The sequence below is a fragment of the Peromyscus leucopus genome, chromosome 1 (genome assembly GCF_004664715.2).
Source record: "Peromyscus leucopus breed LL Stock chromosome 1, UCI_PerLeu_2.1, whole genome shotgun sequence".
Taxonomy (NCBI): Eukaryota; Metazoa; Chordata; class Mammalia; order Rodentia; family Cricetidae; genus Peromyscus; species Peromyscus leucopus.
In genome coordinates, this window is record NC_051063.1 from 97,240,902 (window position 1) to 97,264,201 (window position 23,300).

A 23,300-nucleotide genomic window follows, 5' to 3' on the forward strand; every position below is an offset into this window, starting at 1 on the left:
TGGTCACCTATTTGGGCTTGCTACAGATTCAGAATCATTTTCTAGTAATGTTGTCGGCCCTGCCCAAGCTGTTCCAATGCCCATCGGTTAGGAAAAGTCTTATCTGTTTTGCTCCTGTCTTGTGGGGCTGCTCAGTTTGCAGTGAGAGACAACCATGCCCACGGTGGGTGGAATCAAGGAAGCACAGGCTACTGCTCTCTGGGTTCTTGAGACTTCTTTGGCATATGGCCCGAAAGGTCATAAACCCATGATACTGTGATTATTATGTGGGCATTATTTTTCCTGGAAATGCAGATGATGACTTAATTGTTCACAGCAAATGAAAACCCTAATGCTTGGTTTATTCTCTGAGGTGGGGGTAGGGCTAAATGTCTCTAAACATAGATTTGAAAGGATTTTTTCCCATGATGCTGTTTTTTTTCATTAAAGAGAATCATACAATGAAGCTTCATTTAAACACCCAGTCCAGGAAGACTCCAAGGTAAGTGTCTGGATCATATATTGGAAGAAGGAAATCCTGACTCTTCCTTTGGCCCAAATCCCCCACCACTCAGAGCCCGTGACAAACCTCCATCCTATTCCTGAAGATGGGGAATGTGGCCTTCTGAGGGCTATTCTCACCTGTTAAAAACCCTGCTTGATGAGGGTCCCAGAGCCTACCTCATATCAACAGAGGCTTGTATAAGCCCAAGTTCTGAAGTAACAGCATATCCATGCAAAGCCACTGCACACAGTTCTGGTTAGGAGAAACTTCAGCCTTCTACCAGTGAGATATCTCACACACACACACACACACACACACACACACACACACACACACACACATGCTCTGATATACTTAAGTGTAGTTCCTACAGGTGACCCCTCCAAAGGGGCACAGTCCTGGCTGCAGGGCTGTGGCTTGGCTTCATGGTCATCGGCCACCACCTCCTCAGGGTGGTCCCTAGTGAGTAACAGGCGCTCTTGAATCTGCCTGTGGATGTCCATCTGCAGCCTACACATCTGTTCCTGCAGCTCACTGATCACATTCAGAACTGACTGTGGGAAGGAAGAGAAAGGAGAGAAAAGCACTCAAAGTCAGTCACTTTCAGATGCAGACCTCCCTGGGAGAGCAGCTGAGAAAAAAAAGAAAGTTTGAAGAGGGTAAGCACAATGGGGGAGGGAGAGGGTGGCCCCCAGTCCATGGCCAGGTCCCTCTTTGATGAAAAATATACGCATCATTTTTTTCCCCTGAGGCCTGCTTCATCCTTGGACCTGTCTTGAAGTTTGACATCACTTCTGCATAATACTGGATGGCCATTCTTCTAAGTCAACAGCTGAAGTACAGAGAGTTTGGCAGATCCCTTCTTCTAAGCAGAAGCAGAAGCAGAAGCAGAGGTAGATGACACACAGCGCAGGCACACTTCCTCCACACCTGTATCCATCCATGCTACACCTGCCAACATCCACCCACACATCCAAACATGTCAACACCTGCATATGGTGAGCTCCACAGCACACACCATGTTTACGCATAATAATGCACCCCCCACTCTAATTCCATTCAGATGCTAATTGGCTCATTTTAACATCCAGCCTGTATTCCTCTATCTTGTCAAAAGATGTCCCAAGCAATGTTTTTTTAGCACTGCACTGGAGTGTGGGTGTTTCTGATCTATCAGAACAGAAACATTTCCAGCCACATTTTTTGAGGCTAGGCTAGGTTTCTCACAGACCTGGAACTCACTAATTAGGTAAGGCTGGCTGGCCAGTGAGCTCTGCGGATTCTCCTGCCTCAGTCTCCCTTTGGGATCACAACTGCATGCCACCACATCCAGCCTTTTTTTGTTGTTTGTAAATTCTGAGAATCAAATTCAGGCCCTCCTACTGGAGCTATCTCCCCAGCCTCAGATGTGACTCAATCTTTTTTTAATATTAAAAAAAAAACAGTGAGTTGGAGGCCAGCCTGGACTACCAAGTGAGTCCCAGGAAAGGCGCAAAGCTACACAGAGAAACCCTGTCTCGAAAAACCAAAAAAAAAAAAAAACCAACCACAACCTGTTACGTGTGTTTGTATATGTATAGGAGTGAGCCAAGATGCACATATCAAAGCCAGCAGACAACTTAAGAGGAGTTGGTCTCCTTCCTCCTTGTGACTGGGGTCCAGGGTTCAAAGGCAGATCCTCATGCTTAGTAGTGGGCAGCCTCACCCACTGACTCACCTCACTGGCCTATGACTTCCTACTTTGTTTTCAAGGTTCTCACACCCCTCAGAGGCTTGGCTCTAACTTTATAGAACCCACCTAATCTTTTTCTGCCAGTTTTAAAATTAAGAAGAGAATGTTTCATTTCCACATTACCTGAACTCACTTCATTCCTGATTTCTTACACAGTGACAGACTAAAGCTCTGTGGTACAGCACTACCTAACAAGTGTATGCACAAAGTCTAGGGTCAGCTTCCTAGCACACACAATAACTTTAAAAAATTGTAATATTAAAAAAAGATTGAGTAAGCCGGGCGGTGGTGGCGCACGCCTTTAATCCCAGCACTCGGGAGGCAGAGCCAGGCGGATTGCTGTGAGTTCGAGGCCAGCCTGGGCTACCAAGTGAGCTCCAGGAAAGGCACAAAACTACACAGAGAAACCCTGTCTCGAAAAACCAAAAAAAAACAAAAAAGATTGAGTCACATCTGGGGCTGGGGAGATAGCTCCATCAGGAGGGCCTGAATTTGATTCTCAGAATTCACAAACAAAAAGAGGAAAGAAACAGCAAAAACCTCACTGGCAGCATGCAGTGTGGGGACTGAGGTCGCAATTCTCTGCACCTGTTACGAGCATTGCAAGAATCAAGTGCACTTTTTCTTTCCTCTTATTAAAAACATACCTTTCTTTTAAAAGGCTATTGTTCTCAGCATTGTCCTTTGTTTGCGGTCTGCCTTTCCTCATATGGTTCATACAGGTGCACTTTTGTCCTTAGTAATTGCCCCTTCCATCTGTTGTGCGGGTCCCTATGAAACCTAGTTTCCCTCAAGGCTGGCTACTCTAAGCCCTTCCCTCTTACTGATACTGCATCAGAGACGATGCAGTCAGAACTACCTTATTATAAAAAGCGTACAAGCAGTTCAGGATGATTGAGTTCTCTTTTCTCTAGAGTTCCCAGCCTCTTCATCACTCAACTCTTCAGAGTACTCTGCCTATGCTTAGTTTTGTCCTCACTCAGATTCACGAGTTTCTGGCTAACAGTGCCCACTCACTCTTATACTCCCACTTTTACTGTGTTAGTTAGTCTCACCTTTGCTTCAAAACTGAAACCAAGTCACAGTTCCCCCAGTTTCTGTTCCCTAGTCTCTGAGTGAGAAAAACAACTAAACCTGTTTGATTCCTATCAGCTTCGGCTGTGGACTTTAGAGATCCAGACAGCTTCTGTTCCCTCCCCTCCACTTCCGTTCTTATCTGCATCAGGCAGTTCCCAGATGTAGGTTGTAGGTTGGGTCCACACCTGTTTTCCTCCCTCTGCCTCAGCAGGATCATGTGGTACACTCCAGGTCTGCTGGGCCACTTCCCTAACCACATGCTGTGGTTGTTTTTTGTGTCTCAGTTCTCAGACTTGGCAATGAAACTTAATGCTCTAACTCCAGGGCTGGCCATCTCCTCTTGTCCCAGGTCTTTTTCTTTCCTATGGGGCAGAGTCTTTGGCAACACTGCTGCATCCTTGGGCTACTGATCATGAAGTGCAGGTGACATTTATGAGGCTGTAACTGCTACTGTGTATTGTAATCTCAGCTGACTTTGTAGACTCACCCTGCTGCGCCAGACATCCACTCCCCTTTTCAGGGTTCTCACTCTCTGCAGCTACCAAGCACCTCCCATAATTATCATCTGCCCTACCCCTTCTTACCTGTCAAACCTGCTCACAAGTATCCTTAGTTCTTTCTCCCTCTCTTCCTTCATGCTGGGTTTAACAGTGGCCTGGCCCTCTCCTCACACACACTGCTGATGAGTGTAAAATCTCTATATTCTATAGAGGGAGATTTGGAAATACTTCAAAATTTCAAGTACAGGTGCCCCGGCTCATCTGTTCCATTGTGAGGGTCTCACACATGTATAAGATTACTTACTACAGCATCATACAGAACAGCAAAAACTTGGAAACAATTTAAATTTCCATCAAAAAAGATTTTGTTAACTACATTAGGGTATAGTCAGATGTTAGAAAATATGCAGACATAAATACAAATGAGGAATGTTTTGTTGTTTACTATTCTTGCCATGGAAAGAAGTGTAGGAGCATTCCTTTTTTAAAAAGTATGAAAATAAAGGAAGTAGAGTATGTGTGTGCACATGTGGTATGTGTGTCTGTGTGCATATGGTTTGTCTGTGTGGGCATATATGCGTGTGATGTGGATATGTGCATGTGGTGTGTCTATGTACGTGCATGTGGTTTGTCCATCTGTCCACATGTCATTTGTCCTGTGTAAGATAACTCTGGAAGACTATAAAACAATCTAATAGCACGGATCCTGAGTGCTGGCTGGAGCACAGGTGTTAATGAGAGCTTTTGTTAGACATCCTTATGAACTTTTGATTTTTTTTAGCAGTTTCTTTCATATGCATGAAAACATAAATTTATAAAACAAAAACAAAAATATTAAAAACTCTCCTCAGCAGGCCAGTTCAGCTCTGAGCAAATACATTACTCCCTGTACTTGTTCTATGGTCCAAGTCCATCATTCTGGTTTCTAGTTCAGAAATCAAAATTTCTCCCTCTCAAGTATGGCACAGGAAGAAAACAATGTGTTGTAAGGCACTGTGTGTTCTGCAAGAAAATCCTGAAAATTATTTCTAGTTTTCAATCAACCGAGATAACCCCATTTCCTGGAATCCACAGCCTGGACCTCTCCTCTCCTTTAACCAGACTCTGACAACTGCTCAAACCGACGGGGTGCCCTGCTACGACGCTAGTGTGGAGGGACTCAGACTCCCTTCTAGGGGATCCTTCTGACCATATGCTTTTAAAATGCCTTTGCTCTGGGGTACCACAAAGAGGTTTTCTTTTGCCTCTGAAACTTTCTTTGTGTTCCATCATCTCATTTCTGATACTTCCTTCTCTTGGCAATCACTCTACTACGATCCTGCCTTTCCATCAAGTAAATCTAATATTCAACCTGGGTAGCTTGAAATGACCTGGGAATACTGTAAAAGGCTAATGAGGAAAACTAAAGCAAACATCTGTATTCACCCACATCTCAGATGGACCACTACCGACCCAATCCTTGGAAAGGCTGGTCATCAGGAAACCGGCACCTCCAAACCCCCAGGTCTAACAGACTGGCCAACAGTAACCATCTGTACAACTCAAGGACAAGCAGCAGGGTGCTGACTGCAGCCACATGACTTAGGGTATGATTAGAACCATGTGTGTTCTGTTCTGTTAAGAATTGGCCCTATTTTCATGGAAACACTGAATCTGAGGATAATGGCCAAGCTGCATGAAAGAAGTGTTATGGCTTGAATTTGAAATGCCTCAGGAAGGCTCACGTGTTAAAGGCTTTGTTGATGTGATTTTGGGGGAAGTGACTTGATCATGAGGGCTATGATTTCATCAATGGATTAACCCTTGATAGGTTCGATAGGTTCATGATTTCATGGTGAGATTGGGAAGTCATAGGAGGTGGAGCCAGGTTAGAGAAAGTATGTCAATGGAGGCATGTATCTTGCTCCAACCCCTTCCTGTTTCTCTCTACTTCTTAGCTGTTATGGCTTAAACAACCTTCTCTGCCACATGTTCCCTATTGTCATGGTCTTCTGCCTCACTGCAGTGAAGCCAGCCTGGAACTCCTGAAACACTGAAGTCAATAAATCTATCTTCTTCAAGTTTATTTTCATTTTTATTTGCACAGCAATGTTAGAGTTTACATGTGAAAGCCCCCCAGACTCATGTAGTTAAATACCTGGTCTCTATATGGTGGTGCCCTCTTAGGAGGCTGTGGAATATTTAGGAGGTGATGTCTAGCTGGAGGAAGCAGGTTGCTTAGGACTGAACCAAGCCTGGTTCTTAATCAGAGCTCTCTCTGTCTCCTGATCTAATGATATGTAACAAGCCTTGCCTCGAGCTCCTACTACCAAGGATAGAGTCCCATTTACTATGCTTTCCTGACCATGACATACTGTATTGTATAAGCTATGAGTCAAAGATAAACAATAAGCTAGATGTAGTGGTGCATACCTTCAATCCCAGCACTCAGGAGACAGAAGCAGGCAGATTTCTGAGTTCTAGGCTAGCCTGTTCCACACAGTGAGTTCTAGGATGGCCAGGGCCATACAGAGAAACCCTGACTCAAAAACCAAATAATAATAAAATAATGATGATGATAATAAACAATTTTTCTTCCCTTCTTGCATCCATCAGGGATTTTGTCACAGCAACAAATGTCTAACACAGTGACAAAAGCTATCAGAAATGTATGTCCCATCTGTCTATCTCAAAAAGAAAACCAAAATCTTGCCTTTTCTAAACCATAATCAGCCTTGGACACAAGCATTCACTGGTAAAAGCCATGCAGGATAGGAACGGTAGAGGCATTCCCTTTATTCATGCAATTCCAACCACAAGTGACCTGAGCTAGCAAAATGGCTCACTCAAACATTTCCATCACATGACAACAGTAAGGCTTCAGCGGCACTCATGGTATTCAGCCACTGGTGCTCCAGATAGATTCCAACAGAGGTTGAGGTCTTGGGCAGACCAGCAGAATATGCTCAATTACAAGAAGGAGGAATGCATTTCAGGTCATGTGGCTGCTCATCGCCTCTCACAGGTTTGAACAGCCTACCAAATTCCTCCACATGGAAACCTAATATTTGTACTGGCAGCTAGGAAGGGCAGTGATTTGGCAGGATGGAGGCCAGGAGCTTGAGAGCTATGTTGCCTCATGCGTGAACACCCTGATGAAAAACAACCTCAAACTCGGATTTAAAAACCATCCTACAGATAAGCAAGCAAGCAAACAGGGAAGTAACTGCTTTAGTGCACACATATCACAGAAGGGAGCATTCACTTCCTTCCTGAATTTCCAAAAAGGAACTGAGTTACCTGGCTCCACACTAACCCTGCATTTTCTTCACAGATGAACTGACTCTCACTTCCACATACTCCAAGTGGTGTCAACCTGAGTGCCAGGCCCGGTCAGGCATGAGACCCACAATGACCCTACAGCTTTTGCTGCAACCGTTAAGAAAGAGTATCTGTAGATGTCAGTCTAGAGCTACCGATGGCCATCTTTACCATGAAGGGGTCAGCCTCCCTGGGAATAATGCCCTAAAATGGGCTTTTAGAGGCACGGTGAGATTGTGTGGCTCTAATCATGCTGTGCTCTAACCCTAGACTTTTCAAGATGTGTCTTCTAACAACTCCTTTCTCTCCTCTCCCGACCCCCCCTTTTTCCATTAATGGCTTTAAATTATGTCTCTGACAATTTACACCCCTCACAGAGCTCCCTGAATTCTGCCTCTAAGCCCCTAATGCATGCTCACATATATCACAAACCCTAGAGCACTGACAAAATGACTAACCCAGGAGAGTTGACTGTTTCTCTACAAACAATGAAGAAGCAGTCCACACAGGTCAGCTTTCAGTCTAGGTGAACTTTGCAGCATGTGACTAATGTGTCATAGTCCACCTTTCCATGGCCAGTGTGAATAACACTGTCAGTAAGGAATCATAAAAGCTGGCTACTACTACATGACCCACACTATGCTAAGGGCTACATACACAAGTTCTCCTTAAATCCTCAGAATAACTAAGGAAATAGCAAGCATCACTACCATCTTATAGAAATAAATAAGCAAGAATAACTAGAGATCCAGGAGTTAGTTAAATTAACAGCCAGGAACTCAAAGCTAGGGAATATCCAAGCATGACTCAAAGCCAGAGATGAGCTCCAATAACTGGCACTCTTATCAGGAGCTCCTGTCCATAGCTCACTACAGATCTCATCCTTTGACCACCACCCATCTTACTAAGAAATATGTTCTCAAAAGCAATTCGAGGAATGTCCCCTGGCATATTAGAAGTGGCCCAAGCTCTGTTATCAACCCAGAAAAACATGGCAGATGTCAGTATAAATAATGTTAGCACTTATCAGGACCAATTTCCATCTTTTGACTTTTGAGAGAGCTAAACAGAGGGGACTAAATAGAAACCAAGTGTTTACAAAAATGCCAAATACCATGATAGCACTCCACATCTGTGATTTAATTGGTCTTGAACACATTCATTATTGATAGCACTCCACATCTGTGATTTAATTGGTCTTGAACACATTCATTATTGGTAGCACTCAACATCTGTGATTTAATTGGTCTTGAACACATTCATTATCCATTTTTATAAATAAAGAAATTGAAGTTCATACAAATTATATAACTAGTTTGTTGAAGTCCAGAGGGCTACTGAATAGAGCAGTAAAGAAGCCAAAGTTTCCCTAAACTTCAAACTACCCTTCTTCCATGTGTCACAATGCCAGGTGTGAACACAGAACACGAAGGTGAAAGTTAAAACATGTTGCTCCTGTAAAGAAGGTGTTCTGGGCCTAAAATTCTCTGAAATCTATCCAAAATAGACTCTGGCATATTCTAACCAATGATATATGCGGTCTGAAGAACAAAACAAAACAAAACAAGCAAACCTTCTTTCAGAGATGGCCTGCATGTGGGCTCACCCACCCCAGCAAGTGGAAAAAAGCACACAAACTTGGGGGTGTAGGCAATGAAATGTGTATCTGAAACTGTCCCAGGCCTGCTGGGAGGCTGGCTTCCTTCCCGTTGTTGTCATTACCTTAGTTTTCACAAAAGTTGTCTTGTGTCCCTCCACATGTGCCTGATCCTTCCCTTTCGACTGCTTCCCTTTCCATCCCTGTCAGCAGTTTGAGGAGAGAGCCCCAAAGCCAAAACTGAGTGGTTTGGGCATTGCTGAAATGTGCAGCGACAGCAAAACCTGATAACTTGGTATTAAACAGATCATTGTGTCTCTAGTCCATGAATATTCCTGGTACCCAGCAGCTGCTGGGACTGCAGTTGGCCAGATGGCCTAGGAGTCTAGTACAATACGGGGCCCACCGCTACCCCACACTGATGTGATGCATCACACTCACCTCTGCTTTTCTCTGTTTTTCCTCTTGTTCTCTCTGTTCTTTCTCCATACCAACCAGCTTGAGCTTCAGCTCAGACACCTCAGTCATCAGATCCAGCTTCTGGGTCTCCAAAGATGTGCGACTTAGCAGCTCCTGTAAGCAAAAATGGATCTCAGCATCATAAGCCACCATGGCCACAAGGTCAGCTGCAGCTCCATCCATAGCACATGAGGCAACATCTACACTGTGTCTTATACAGCCTGGAGTGAGGACTACTGTATAGCAGCCATGGGTCTATCAGAAGCGGTTTGGCTGACCCAAGGTCACTTGGGACAGCACAACCCCTGACATCACCCAGTATGCTTTGAAAGACATTTCTCAAAAAACATATTTCTCCATAGTAACCATTATTAATTATTTTCAGAGAAAATGAATGGGCACTTTCAAAGGATAAACATTTCCCCTCTCTGTTTTCAAGGCGAAGCAGCAAGCCTTCTCAATCAGAACAAATGAATATGAATTCATGTTGACAACAGTTTTTGAAAATAGAAATTTCTAGACCAGCTCCTGGGTACAATCAAAGATCAGTCTAGTTTTCTAAAAATGTCAACATAAGACATCATCATAGTGAATCTAGAGAGAAGTCAGAGTACAGAGTGGATTCCTGATGAGTGGTTCTGTTAGTCGGGTCTTTCCTGAACTATACGAAAATTACAACTGGCTATTATAGGATATAGATAAATTTATTCTCTACTGATTATGGAAAGACCAGGTACATTATTTTTAGTCCTGCTGTTACTAGAACAGTGGCTGACAATTAAATACCCCAGCTCCTGGACACCAAGCCTGCCATAAACACACACACACATTTAATAAACATAAAGAAGAGGAAACAACAGAGGATATAGGCAAGACAGTGCTGAAGCACTATTAAGGACCAGAAATACTTCCAGTGGTACAAGGCAATACGGTTTTGCATCAGGAAATGGCGATGTTATGATAGCCAAAAATCCTGGCTCATGGTCGACTTTGTCCGCACAGGTCCTAACACTGAGGACCTACAAGGAAACCAAAAGAGCATCTGGAAAAAAACAACCTCCTGCATGGTCTGAACACTGTGTGTCATCTCAGCCAACCCAACTTTGGCACACAGAATGATGGTCTCTGATTTCTTGGTCTCAAACTGTCCTGCCATCATGAATCAGAGGGGTTTGACAGTCGCTTTCCTAACCTCCCCCTGAAGGTCACCAATCCCTGACAAATCTGGGCTACAAACTAACTGGACTGGATAACGAAAAGCCCTTCTGAGTCCTGGGCCAAGGCAACAGGCTCCTCCTGGTCAGCCGGACTTGAGGCTGGATGACAGGACAGAAGCAGGAGCACTAGAACATTTAAAACCCTGGGATACTTGGCCATGAGGAATCAGTCAGATGAGATATGTTCAAGGTCATTATTTGTTGAGTGCTTCCTTTACAGCAAAGACTGCTCGCTGCTTTTATACACATCCTCTTCACACTCATCCCCAGGGACTTGGCAGTAAATACTGGTATCTGAATTCTACAGATGAGAAAGCAGGCCCAGGGAAAGAAAGCAAATCTGCTAACCATGGACATAATGCCAATCATAAGCAGAGTTAGTTTGCAAACTATCACCTGTTTGACTTCAGAATTCATTTCTGTTGTATGTATCATCCTGTTTTCTAAGTTGGGGTGGAAGGTGTGGGCTGTGAATCAAAGAATTTAAAGAGAAATAACAAAATGTTGAAAAAGGCAGTTAACAAATATTCACTGAGCCCAGGAGATGGCCACTTAGATTGACAGGGTTTAACTGAACACATACAACATAGAACTCTGTTGTTGGGGCTGAGCAAGCTGTAAAGCATCTAAAGCAGTTCTTCCCTGGGTGGCAGGACACACCAAAATGATGATTTCTCTTGACCTTGAGTATGTGAAGTTTATATGATGTTCATAATCCTCTCTTCTTATCATTTATTCTTTTCTACATCCTCTTCCCTCTTCCTATCTCCATCTTTTTCTACACTTCATTCTCTTAATCTCTCCATCCTCACATCTGCATGCCTTATTCTAAAACTAATTTTAGGCAGTCTGCAAAATATATATTTACAGTGATAAATATATCAAGGCTAGCAAAATGGTTCAATGGATAAAGGACTTGCCATTCAAGAGTGGGGACTTGAGTTCACATCTGTAGAACCTATGTAGTAGGGAGCTGGACACAGCAGCAAAGGACTATAATGCCAATTCTATTCTGGCAAAATGGGATGCAGACACAGAAGAGTCCACAGATGCTTACACAAACCTGGCCTGATACACACAAGGCATGATAGCTGTCTCAGAGAAGGTGGAAGGCATGAAATAACATCTGAGGTTTTCCTATGACCTCTAGATATATGTCATGGTGCACATGTACACACACACACACTCATACACACACCCACTGTACACGCCCACACCAAAAGAAAAAAAACATAAAAATTAAAAGTAGGTAAGATAATAGGAGACACTGAAGACACACAGCTAGTAGAAAACTGGTAAGTTACTGCAAACAGCTGGGGGTGACCCACAACATGTGGATACACAAGTTTCTGAGCTGCCTATGCAAAGGGACAAAAACATAATTCCACAAAGTAAAATCCATAAGGACAATTTCTCTGGTGTGCTGAGATCTAAGAAAAAAGGAGTCTTCTGTAAGACTTCATTTGTTTTTAAACACCTAACCAGTAGGCCAACATTTAGAAACATGACAATTGAAAGCACAATCCCTGTGGGATGCTAGATGATCTTAAGATGATAACCACACACTTTTGTCCAGGGATCAGCATTCCAGACATTGCTTTGGTTAACTTTTAAAAAGCCTTACAATGTATCTAAGTCTTCTGTGCTCTCATCACTGTCAAAGCCCTCCTAGTCATTTAAACTCCCAGGTTGTAATTAGTCACACCAATGTTGCAGCTGATGAGGACAGTGCTGTAATTAGTTCCAATAGCCATCCTCATTAGTTACGCTGGTGTTTAAATTGGTCATGCTAACATTCCAAATGTACATTTGGGGCTGGACACGCTCAAATTTTAATCTGAAACCTGAGGTTGTTTAATTGATTACAGTTCGCTGATAACAAAGCTTTACTGGCTCCCTAGTGCTTCTACCACTTTCAAACCTTTTGTTGATATTCCTGCCTTATCCTCGCCGTGAACATTACTAGTCTAGTCCATGAACTCAAAAAAGACAGCCTTCAAGTCAACACATCACCGAGATCCTCGCACATCTGTGTTCACTGCAGCAATGTTCACAACAGCTGTGTCATAGACGCAACATAGGTGTCCACTGACTGATGAATGTATAAAGAAAATGTGTACATACATGCAATGGAAAGTTTTTTTCAGCCATAAAGAACAAAGTTAATGTCACTTGTAAGAACTGGAAATAATCATACTAAACAATTAGGTCAGTCACAGAAAAAGACATTTTGTCTCTCAGTTTGGAACCTAGGTTTTACATAGCTACATAATGTTGTATGTGCACATGATGTAAAGTACAACTGAAACTGTGTGGAGGAAGAAAGGGGATTTACAGAAGGGACAGGGATAGGAAAGGGAGGGCACTGGATATGGGGGAGGTCCATTGGACTACAGTTTATACCTGTATTAAAAGTTTTTGAAAAACTTATTGGATCATAAAAAGAGATATGAAAGCACAAGTTGTTAGAAAAGGGATCAGAAGTGGGACAAGAGAAGGTAATGGGGGGAATATGATCAAATTACATTAAATACATGTGTGAAAATGTCATGAGACTCATCACATACAATTAATATAGACTAATAAAAAAGACAAAAAACAAAACCCAGAAAATAGAATTTTAATGATGACTGTTGTTGGGGGAAAAAAAAGTCAAGCTTCAACAAGTTTAAGCCAACCCAGCTCAGTTTCCCTATCTCAAGACCCAGTGAGGTCCCTGGTCACTATTAGGAACCAGGTTCTCTAAAGTGCATAACTTAACCCTCAATGTTGCCTTCCACCTCCAACACGAACAGCAGTTGCATCTGACATGCTGTTTCCCTCTCCCCAGTCATCTCAGATGAAGAACACTCTGACCCCACCAACCCCACTTACAGAACATCTCCCATCCCAGGCCTGCCTCCAGACCACTGCGTGTTCCCATCAATCGTCCCCATTTATCCCAGGGCAGCACTGTTCAGCTACAGCACATTCTCCCAAATACCCAGAAGCAAAGCAGTTTCCACTCCCCCCAGGCATTTGTCTTTTGATCAATGGCTTTTCTACGTACATTAGGTGATCTGCGTCTTCTCAGAAACTTCAGCATCCTTGTGAATGACCGTTCCGTTCTGAATCCTGGTGAATGATCGTTCTGTCCTCTATCTGCTTGCAGACCTTCTGTTCAGCTTCACACTGACCTCAGCTACTGAGAGCTTTCCTTCTCACCGGTAGGGCCACAACTAGGTCCTCATCTGCACCCAGAATGTGTTTGCTTTGTCTCCAAAGTATTCAACTCTTAACTTCTCTTGTCTGACCTTTTTCAACTATCCCTCTTGCTCCCTCAACCTAGAATTTCTTCTTCTGTGTTCACTGGTTACTTAGTAACTCCCTGTTTTCCTGGTCTATCAACTTTCTTTAACAATATTTGTCTCCCTGGCCACTCTGTACGTGGAGGTTTGTCGTTTCATTTGTATTTATATCTACACCAGAAAACTCCTTCCCCCAATGTCCCCTACCTCAGACCTGATGGCCTTTGTTTACCAGGGCCCAGATGGAGCCAAATCTGTTTGTATTTGTTTCCACTCCTGATGACCTGAGCATTGCTACTGAAAGTCATTTAATCATGCTCATCGGTCTCAATACAAACTCACCATATCTGAATACAGCTTATCTGCCAATACTGCCTGGTAAAACCTTACACATCCCTGGTTTGTTCTTTCAGTGACTGTTCCAAATCTTTCCTGTCCCTCTAAGCTTTAGACTCCACAATGTCCTCTTGCCAAATAACCTCTCCTCCTATCTACCAACACAAAAAGCCCCACAATCACTCACTTGATTTACATTCTTTTTATTTCAGCATTTTCCACTATCACCTCCTTCACCTCTCTTAAATCCCTATCTTAGTGGGAGCAAACATGCTTGTGTATGTGCGCGCATGCGCTTTCTCTCCCTCTCCCTCTCCCTCTCTGCAGGTTCTCTCACTTTCAGGAACTATTTTGTATCACAGAAAGCTGGGTGTGTTGACATCTGTAACCCTAGCACTCAGAGGCTGAGTGAAGGGGGAACCCAGACTGGGCTACCCTGTAGCCCTCCCCAACCCCTGTAAGAGAGAGAGACAGACACACACACACACACACACACACACACACACACACACACATGCACGCACACACAGAGACAGAGAAACAGACACACAAACAAGCACACACACATACACAAAGAGAGCTAGAGAGAGACAGAGATACAGAGAAAAGTAGACAGAAACAGAAACATACATACATACAGAGAGAGAGAGAGAGAGAGAGAGAGAGAGAGAGAGAAGTGCTTCCAGAATTTTGTTTCTCAATTACACCATTTTGACTGACCTTCCCACTTCCGCCCTTCAAGGTTATCCTCACAACTTGGTAAATATCAGTTACCTGGGCAGCTAACCAGTAAGTAGTCTTTGTTGGTGTCCCTTGATCTTCTTCTAGCTAGTAACTCAGATGGACTCCCATTCACTGGAACCTAGCCACTCCCTCACCTTTGTGCTGCCTTGGAAGGAGCTCCCACCAAGCTCTGCGCTAGTCTGGGATAGGACCATCAATCATGCACTCTGACCGGCATTTAATCTCATCCTCACCATCAGCTCTCATTCCTTGGGCTATAAGCATGATCAAATTTCTGACATTCTAAAGAAGCCTCCCCTCTGAACTCCCTTGCCTTTAAAGTCACCAGAAACTCATAGGTCCTGTCTCTGCATAAGTAAATGTGTGCTGTGTGTGTAATACATACATATACATCATTACATATACATATATGTGAGAGAGGGGGAACCCTCCCTCTACCCCACCCCCCTTGCCTCTTCTTCTTCGCACTCCTCAACAAGATGTCTGTCTGCCTGCAGCCTGCCTGCTGCCTTTGTCCTAAGTAAGGGGCACAGCCTTACTTCTAGGATCCAGTGTCTAAACTTCAGGCGCAACTTATATTTCTAGGCTTTTACAGACTCCAGAGCATTGATTCAGCATAAGTTCCTGTCTGTCACCTCATCTTCCCTTTACCACATGCCCCTGACCCTTCACTCTGCTCTCCCCTCTCCTTTGCTGGCTGCCTTTATTCTGTCTTCTCTATGGAAAAACGTTCCTGTGTCACTGCTAGCTGTCACTCCCAGCACTGGAGTCAGCTCTGGATGCAAACTGCCTGTCTGAAGCTGCCCAGGCTTCCTGACCTACAGGGTAGGACCCCACTGGGCGATGCTTAGAGTCCTGCAGCTACCATGATGGATGCAGGGAGGCATCAGCAGGGGGGCAGTAGGCTGAGGGTAAGGGAAGGAAGCTTCCCAAGCAGCACTGCACCTCCTGCTCCTAACTACTGCAAGGCTGCCTGCAATTTAAAGGACAGGGGGCAAGGAGGAGGGAGGGGCATGGAAAGCTTATTTCACTTAGTGTGAAGGACTGTGAGACTGGGTAAGGATACTTTAAAAAGAAGAATGAACAAAATTATCACTTGCTCCTCTCTTTTCACCGCCACCACTAACTTCTTCCAGGAGCACAAGAACATCTCCTTTCTCAGAGATGAAAGAAAGTTTACATTTCAGAGCAAACGGCCATTTCCTTTTTCCCAAGGCTAAGGTCCTAACTGGAGCTGATAAAAAAGAAATCTGCCTTTCAACTCATTCTCTCCTTGGAGGACCACATCTTGAAGCAATTACCTCCATCTTTAAGAGTGGAACATGACCCAGGGAATTACTAACAGGGGACTGCAGCCAGCCTGGCAATCTGAAACCAGAATGAAAGAATGGGCTGGGGAAAGACAAGAAAGCAAAACCCTGTCCCTTTGCCCTTTGAAGTCAATGGCTCCGGCCTTGCCATGGAGCTAGGATCATAAGGAACACTGCAGAAAAGGGGTTTCCCAACCGATTCTGGCTCCATTCAAGCCTCATTTCCCACTGACTGAGTCTCTGAACTCTCAGTCTCACTTGTACGTACACTACTATGCATCACTAATAATAATAATAATAATAATAATAATAGTAATAATAATAATAATAATAACAACAACAATAAATTAAAAAAAATAAGAACAGATTTATTGACCTTCCCAGATCAACATCCAGGCTCCCTGACTCCCAGTCACTCCACACCTCAGTTGGCTTCACATAAACCCTGGGGTTCTATAGTTTAGGCTGGAGGCTTGAAATATACTGATGTTGTTTCCTATTTTCAGAGCAGGGTAGTGCCTTCACAAACTCAGGACAATTTGCATCCTCCTTTCCTTCCCAAGGTATCTTCAAGCATGTTGCCGTCTAGGTGGACCTGCCCCTGTGCTGGTTCTGTATACTTCTGGTTTATCTACTACCAGGAGAGGTCTTTGTATTTTCTCCTGGAGACTGGACGAGTTCATGTTTAATTGCAACAGGTAGGAGATCAGTGATGAGCAGGGGCTGGGCTGGACCAGTCTGGGGAAGTCAGAGGAGGCCTGCCTCATGAGATGGGTGAGAAGCTAATCTCTGCCTCCTGGACTCCTGGAAGAAGTCTGACACTGGTACACCAGCTATGAGAAAAGACATCTCAGTGGGATTGCTGGAGCTTAACAAAGCACTAGTTTTGGACTATGCATATTGCATCTGGGTTTTCTTAAGTTTATGTCATGGATTAAGAGAATGGCCCTCACAGGCACATATGTTTGAATGTTTGGTCCCCAGCTGTTTGAACTGTTTGGGGAAGATTAGGAGATGTGATCTTGTTATAGGTGTACCACTGGGGGTGGGTTTTGAGATTTCCAAAGCCCACACCATTCCCTAGTTATCTCTCTCTTGCCTCGAGTCTGTGGAACAGGATGTAAGCTATTGCTCCAGCATTATGTCTGCCTACCTGCTGTTATTTGTTCCCAGCCATGATGATCATAGACTCTAACCCTGTGGAAATATGAACCCCCCAATAAACTCTTTCTTTTATAAATTGCCTTTGTCATGGTATCTTAACTAAGTAATTAAGTAAGTGAGAGAGTCTCCCAGTGCTATTCCAGCCCGTGGGTGGGAGACAGTCTAGAGCATACAGTGTAGGCTAGAGATCTCCAGGCCAGGCATGACCTATAGTAACTTACTCTGTAGTTCACACAGGACATTTCAAAATGGAAATGAGTTGTTAAAATTTTAAGATATCTTTAAATCTTTAATTTTTACCTGGGAGGGGGAGAACAGCAACAAACTAGACTATCTTGCATTACTGGGTCCACAAAAGCAGTAAACTAGCACTCAGTAACAGTACCTTTAGACAGGATGTATCAGTGTGCAGTGTTATCTGGACCAGCACATTTTGGGGAAATAATGGGTCCCAGGCAAATAGAAGGCCCTACTGGAGACAGGGAAAGATCTCATCCAGAGCAATGGGCTAGGTCTGGCAGGACAAGAATGGTCTCCCAGGCTAGCAGAAAGAAGCAATTGTGTCCATTCTCTGCCTCTAGGCCATGAGTCATTCTTGTTCCAACCACCAGAAGCCAAGAGCCCTGCAGCCAAGGATATCTCAGCCAAACTAGGCAAGTCTCTACCTGCCCCCAGCTCATAGGACATATACATATTCCTGGCTATAAACAGCATTGAATCAGCACTGTGGTGCAAGAACCAAGGGTCTTCACAAACAGCATCGAGCAGATTCCACAACAGCAGCAGCACTGAACTGAAGATCTAGAGCTGGAATCACCAAATGCAACAAACATCTAATGGGAGCTGAGGTTCAAATGTGTCCCATAATTTGAACTTGTAACCTTTATGAAATGCTACCCTGAAAAGATTGAGAAGCCATACTGAAAGTTATATAGACACAGAACTTGGTCAAATTCTAGAAGTGACAAATGCTGAGCCACCCTTATTCTGAACTGTAGAAGGTGATGGATGACATCACATTTACTATGTAACAAACCGATGCTTAATACCTCACTCACAGCACATGGCAAAGAATTAGAATAAATGGGATACCAAAGCTAATCAATCTAAGACTTTAAAAAAGTCCAAAATGCTTTCTTTGTGATAATGCTGACAGACAGATAAGCTAACCTCTGCCTAGGCAGTGCTGGCCCTCTCTATCAGACTCCTCCACAGACAGAAACACTGCCTTAGCGGGAAGTAAAGCAGTTCAGAAGACAGCACAAACACTCAACTCCAGCACTACAATGTAGCCATTCTCTAACCTCTGAAACTGTGGCTTCCAGCCAAGTGCCACCTTCCTGAAATGTCATCCCTCTGACATTTTCTCATGTATTCACTTTCATGTTCTGCTTTCCATGGTCTCTTTTTGAACTGTTTACAATTGTCTATCATCTTCCTTCCTTACCCTCCCCCATCAAAACCACACCTCAGGCAACCTGTGTGTGTTTCATGCAAGATTTTTTCCCCTATCAGACTATTTTCTTTCCTAGGTAGTCAAAAGATAGATTCATTTTTTTCTTCTAAAAAAGACCTGTTGTTGCTAGTCATAATTTCTCAGGAAAAATTATAAGTAAGAAAAATGGTATGTAATCTAAACAAAAGAAAACTGAAGTGTGTAATTTATTAATCAGGAGTGAGAAGATAGCAAATTAATTATAACCTCCACACTGCTGCAACTAGTGTTTTGTTTTGTTCTTTGAGACAGGGTTTCTCTGTGTAGCCCTGGCTGTCCTGGAACTCCCTCTGTATACCAGGCTGGCCTTGAACTCAGATATCCACCTGCCTCTACCTCTGCCTCCTGAGTGCTGGATTAACAGAATGCACTATCACCTGGTAACTAGTATTTATAAAGACATGTCCATCAAGATACTGATTTACCCTTTCTTCCCTTAACTTCTTCAAATGAACCCAAGCAAAACTAAGACACCCTGAAACTATGACATTTATTCTAAGATCCACAGTAGAATGCAAAGACTGTTTACAGGCTGGTCTTGACAGTTTAAAAGAAAAAAAAGTGGAGCTCTAAGGAAAGGATTATAATCAGTCATTTAAGTAAATCCACTCATTTTAAGGGAACAGCTTTTGTTCTCTGAACAGAAGATGAGACTCTACAAAGCACACACACATAGAAGCTTCCTCCATGCTTGAATTTTCAAAATAGCCAAAGTGCAAGGATAATTTAAGCAAAGGGAATCTATGACTGGATTGAATCAAAAGTCTAACGGTGTGCTCAGCAGACCTTAAAGATTTTTCATGACAATTCAGGACCCCTTTGTAATAGCCCCAACTCATTCTTTACATATGATACAATTTTTTGTGGAAGAAGAATGGTTAGGTCAATTCTGATATTTTGACTTACAATAATTGTAATTCATAATAGTGATGGCTACACCGTTACATTTTTCCAAATGGAAAAGAGCCACCACACCATATTTAAGCATACAAACCCTAAGGACTAGACTATCCCTCTGTGGGATCACAGCTTTGCAAATCATGTGTACACACACTGGAACTACCAAAAGGACTCTGTTTACAAAGCAAGGAAGTGGCTAACTATTGCTTTCCTTTTTGATATCTACTAAATTATAGTAAGGTGGTATTTATGTCATAGTTTTTAATCAAAAGAAACTACAGAGGGAATGACTAGAGTGAGGGTGGGGAAAGAGGCAGAAAATAAGCTGACACATTGACTTTCTACAACCCCAGATGCCACCCCTTGGCAGATGACAGCTTCTATGATAAAATGATATGACATGGCCAGCAGAGAGAAAGTGTTCCTGGGACTCTGTCTAACCAGCTCAGCAAGTTATTTCCCACCGGCCAGCCCCGCCCCACCTCGCCCTCACTGTTCAGGTTGGTTTCACCTGCTGTCTAAACATTGCATGGTGCACAGCCAACCCCACCTCCAGGCATCATAGGAGACTAAGTAGGAGCCCATAAAGGGGCTTTAACATCAGAGCTGCTTCAGGCCCAAAGCCCTCCACTCCGCCTGCCCGTACCTGCTGAAGCATCTCTTCGGCAGCATTGAGTTTCACCTGGTGTCCTTCCAGACACACTTCAAGGTCCCGGATTTTCTCTCCTTGAGCTTCCACTTGGTCTGTGAGGACACTCACCTGTTGCAGAACATAAACAATAGTGGAGGACTGTGTGTCAGGCAGAGAAGTCCCCACTATGGGGTGGGTGAGCTGTGAAAGCAACCTACTGTTGAAGGCCTTTCTTTAGGTGAGTGAGTTGAGGAAGGATCCCAGAGGAAGGCAGCTCCAGTTAGAATCTCACCTTACCAGGCAATCGTGGCCACTGCCTAAATGCCTTGGTTACATTTCTCGCTCTTGACAGACTTGAGAGGAACGCACCTACCCAAGAGTCATGAGAGCTGCCTCTGAGCTGGACTCTTGCCCCTATTCCTCTAATAGGGCAGCCCTGACTTCAATGCATATCTCAGCTCCTGCCAGGGCTCTGCCACCTCATGGGGAAGAGCAATCCAAACCTTTATGGAAACCAACCAATGACCTACCTCTCTCATACGGGTGTGGGGACTGCTCACCTATCAAGTGAGTGTTTGGAAGTAATTAAGGAATGTGGGACGTAAAGGGCATGTATTAGCACTGACAAAACTTGGCTCCGGAAAGGTTTCTGTGCTTTACAGGCCAAAACATGACTCTTAAGTCATATAAACACCAAAGCCACACTACACACACGTGGCAGAAAGAAGTCATTTTTTCCTGAGGAACCCTGAGATTGTCTATGGAAATACTAAGAAAACTTCATTTATACCAAGTCACTTGAATTCTCTCTGTCTCTCTCTCTCTCTCTGTCTCTCTCTGTCTCTCTGTCTCTCTCTCTCTGTCTGTCTCTCTCTCTCTCTCTAACTGTTTTGGTAGGCTTCTCTATTAGCCAAATGACCCCTAGGATCCTTTCTATGTTTTATTTATTATGAGACAGTTCCATCCAGGAAGACGAAAGAGAATGGGTAACCTTCCAAAAATGAAGGAAACAATGAATAGTAAATCATAATCTTCTTGGTCCTTTATATATAGGTTATTTTAGTTAATTTCCAATTCTAGTGATTAATGAAGCATGAAGAAGTTAACGTAAGTTCATTTATGAGTGTTTAAATGAATTTTATGAATTAGAAAGTTCCTATTCTCAAAGGCACACATTTAAATGAGCCTGTCAACTTTATATATTGTACTTCTAGACCCAAATAGGAGTGAATGATTGAAACATTCTTGAAGCTGATACAGGGTGTGCTGACATCTCAATAATGTAAAGATGGGCTCCTTCCAATGACCAGGCCCATTTAAACAACACATTTGTGAGTGTGTTTGTGTTACTGTTAATATTCCCTATTTTATATGCATGGTTGTTTTGTCTGCATGTGTGCCTGCATGCATGTGTGTCCAGTGCCTGCAGAGGACAGAAAAGGGTGTCAGATACGCCAGAACTGGAGTTGTTAGTTGCCATATGGGTGCTGGGAATCAAACCCAGGTCCTCTGGAAGAACCACCAGAGCTCTTCACCTCCGAGCCATCTCTCTAATCACATGTTTTTATTTGGTTTTGATCCTTGTTCCTGAATACTATCAACAGCACTAGTCTTTTCAACTAATAACTACACTTTCAAGAGAGTGGGACTCTGGGGGAATTATTGTACTTCCTGGACTTCAGGGTTTCTGTTTTGGGAAGGTGTTTTGTGGCTGGCCACTACAAGGATTAAAATTTATAAAGCTGTACTACACTTAGGGACCATGTGCTGGTGGGGGTTTGTGGAGTAGGCCAGGTCATAGGTCACCTGTACAGGAGGCCAAAGACAAAGGGCTACAGGGGTCTTCTGAGCTTCAGGTCAACTCTATTGTGACTCAGGAGGTAAGGAAACTGACACTAAGATTTCAGAATCCTATCTTCATTTCGTAAGAACAAATACTTTTCAGTCTTATACTAAACATAATTTTAGGTACTAGGAGGGGACAGAAACTAATCTTGTTCTTCTACAAATAGACCCAGAAAACTTTATTCTGGGTCAAGGGCTCCAACTCATTCAGTCTGACTCAACCGCACTGTGGATTTTGCAAAAGGCTGTGCCCTGATGAGAATCACAGAACCAGCTCCACGGGCCACTACTGAACAGGGCAGAAGCAAGAAGTTGCCCACAGCTCCTGGTGGAACAGAAACCATGAGGGTCAACTTTCACCTTTATTATGCAACAGCTCCCCAATTGTGTTTGGATTATTTAAACAGGGATTAGTCAAGAATTTGGTAAGAACAGAAATGGCTGTGAAAGGCGGCATTATTACATTGGACTTTTTTATTAATTGTAATCCCCTCAAAATAGCTATGTGTTGTTTCAATCATGGACGGACCTGGTTCAAAAGTTTGCAATTTCATACTGCTTGCTACACAGTTCTAAATTGGATTGTCATTTCATGAATCATGTCTTGGGGATGAAGTTTCAAACTGTCCATTCTTCAAGGAACCTGTGCTATAAAAGCAGGCCCCTGCTACCCCCTCAAAGGGGACTTCCACCCCTTTTTTCCAGGGACTCCAGCCACAACAGCCCCCTGCTGTTCTGTCTGCACACCAAGGATACTTCCATCTCTGTGGGTGGGCTGGGCTGACCAGTTCTTTTGCCTGGAATGCACTCCTCCAGGTATCTGTGATTCCCTCCCTCCTGCCTGGAGCTCTTGTCTGCACACTCTTATCTGGATTTATTTTTCTCCATGGTACTTATCACTACCTGAAGTATTTTAGGTATTAGTTTGGGTTTGTGCACTCTCTCTCCATCTTATTCACTGCTACACCCACAGGATCTAAAACCAGTATCTGACAAATCTGATAGTCAATTATTTTATAATGATTTAATTATTCAAAAAGTCAATGAAGGAGCTGGAGAGATGGCTCAGTGCTTAAGAGCACTGATTTTTCAAGAAGACCCAGGTTCAATTCCCAGCATCCACATGGCAGCTCACAGCCGTCTGTAATTCCAGTTCCAGAGGATCTGATACCCTCATACAGTCATATGTGCAGGCAGAATAACATGAAAGAAAGAAAGGAAG

The 23,300-nt window shown here is 43.5% G+C and overlaps 1 protein-coding gene across 1 annotated transcript in view; it reads right to left on the minus strand.

Moving 5' to 3' along the window:
• Nucleotides 1-23,300, minus strand: part of LOC114685273 (liprin-beta-2-like) — a 162,284-nt gene that overhangs the window by 41,151 nt on the left and 97,833 nt on the right. The window contains 2 exon segments of the mRNA XM_037204360.1: nt 9,132-9,263; nt 20,249-20,362. Of these exon segments, the coding sequence (XP_037060255.1) occupies nt 9,132-9,263; nt 20,249-20,362 (246 nt within the window).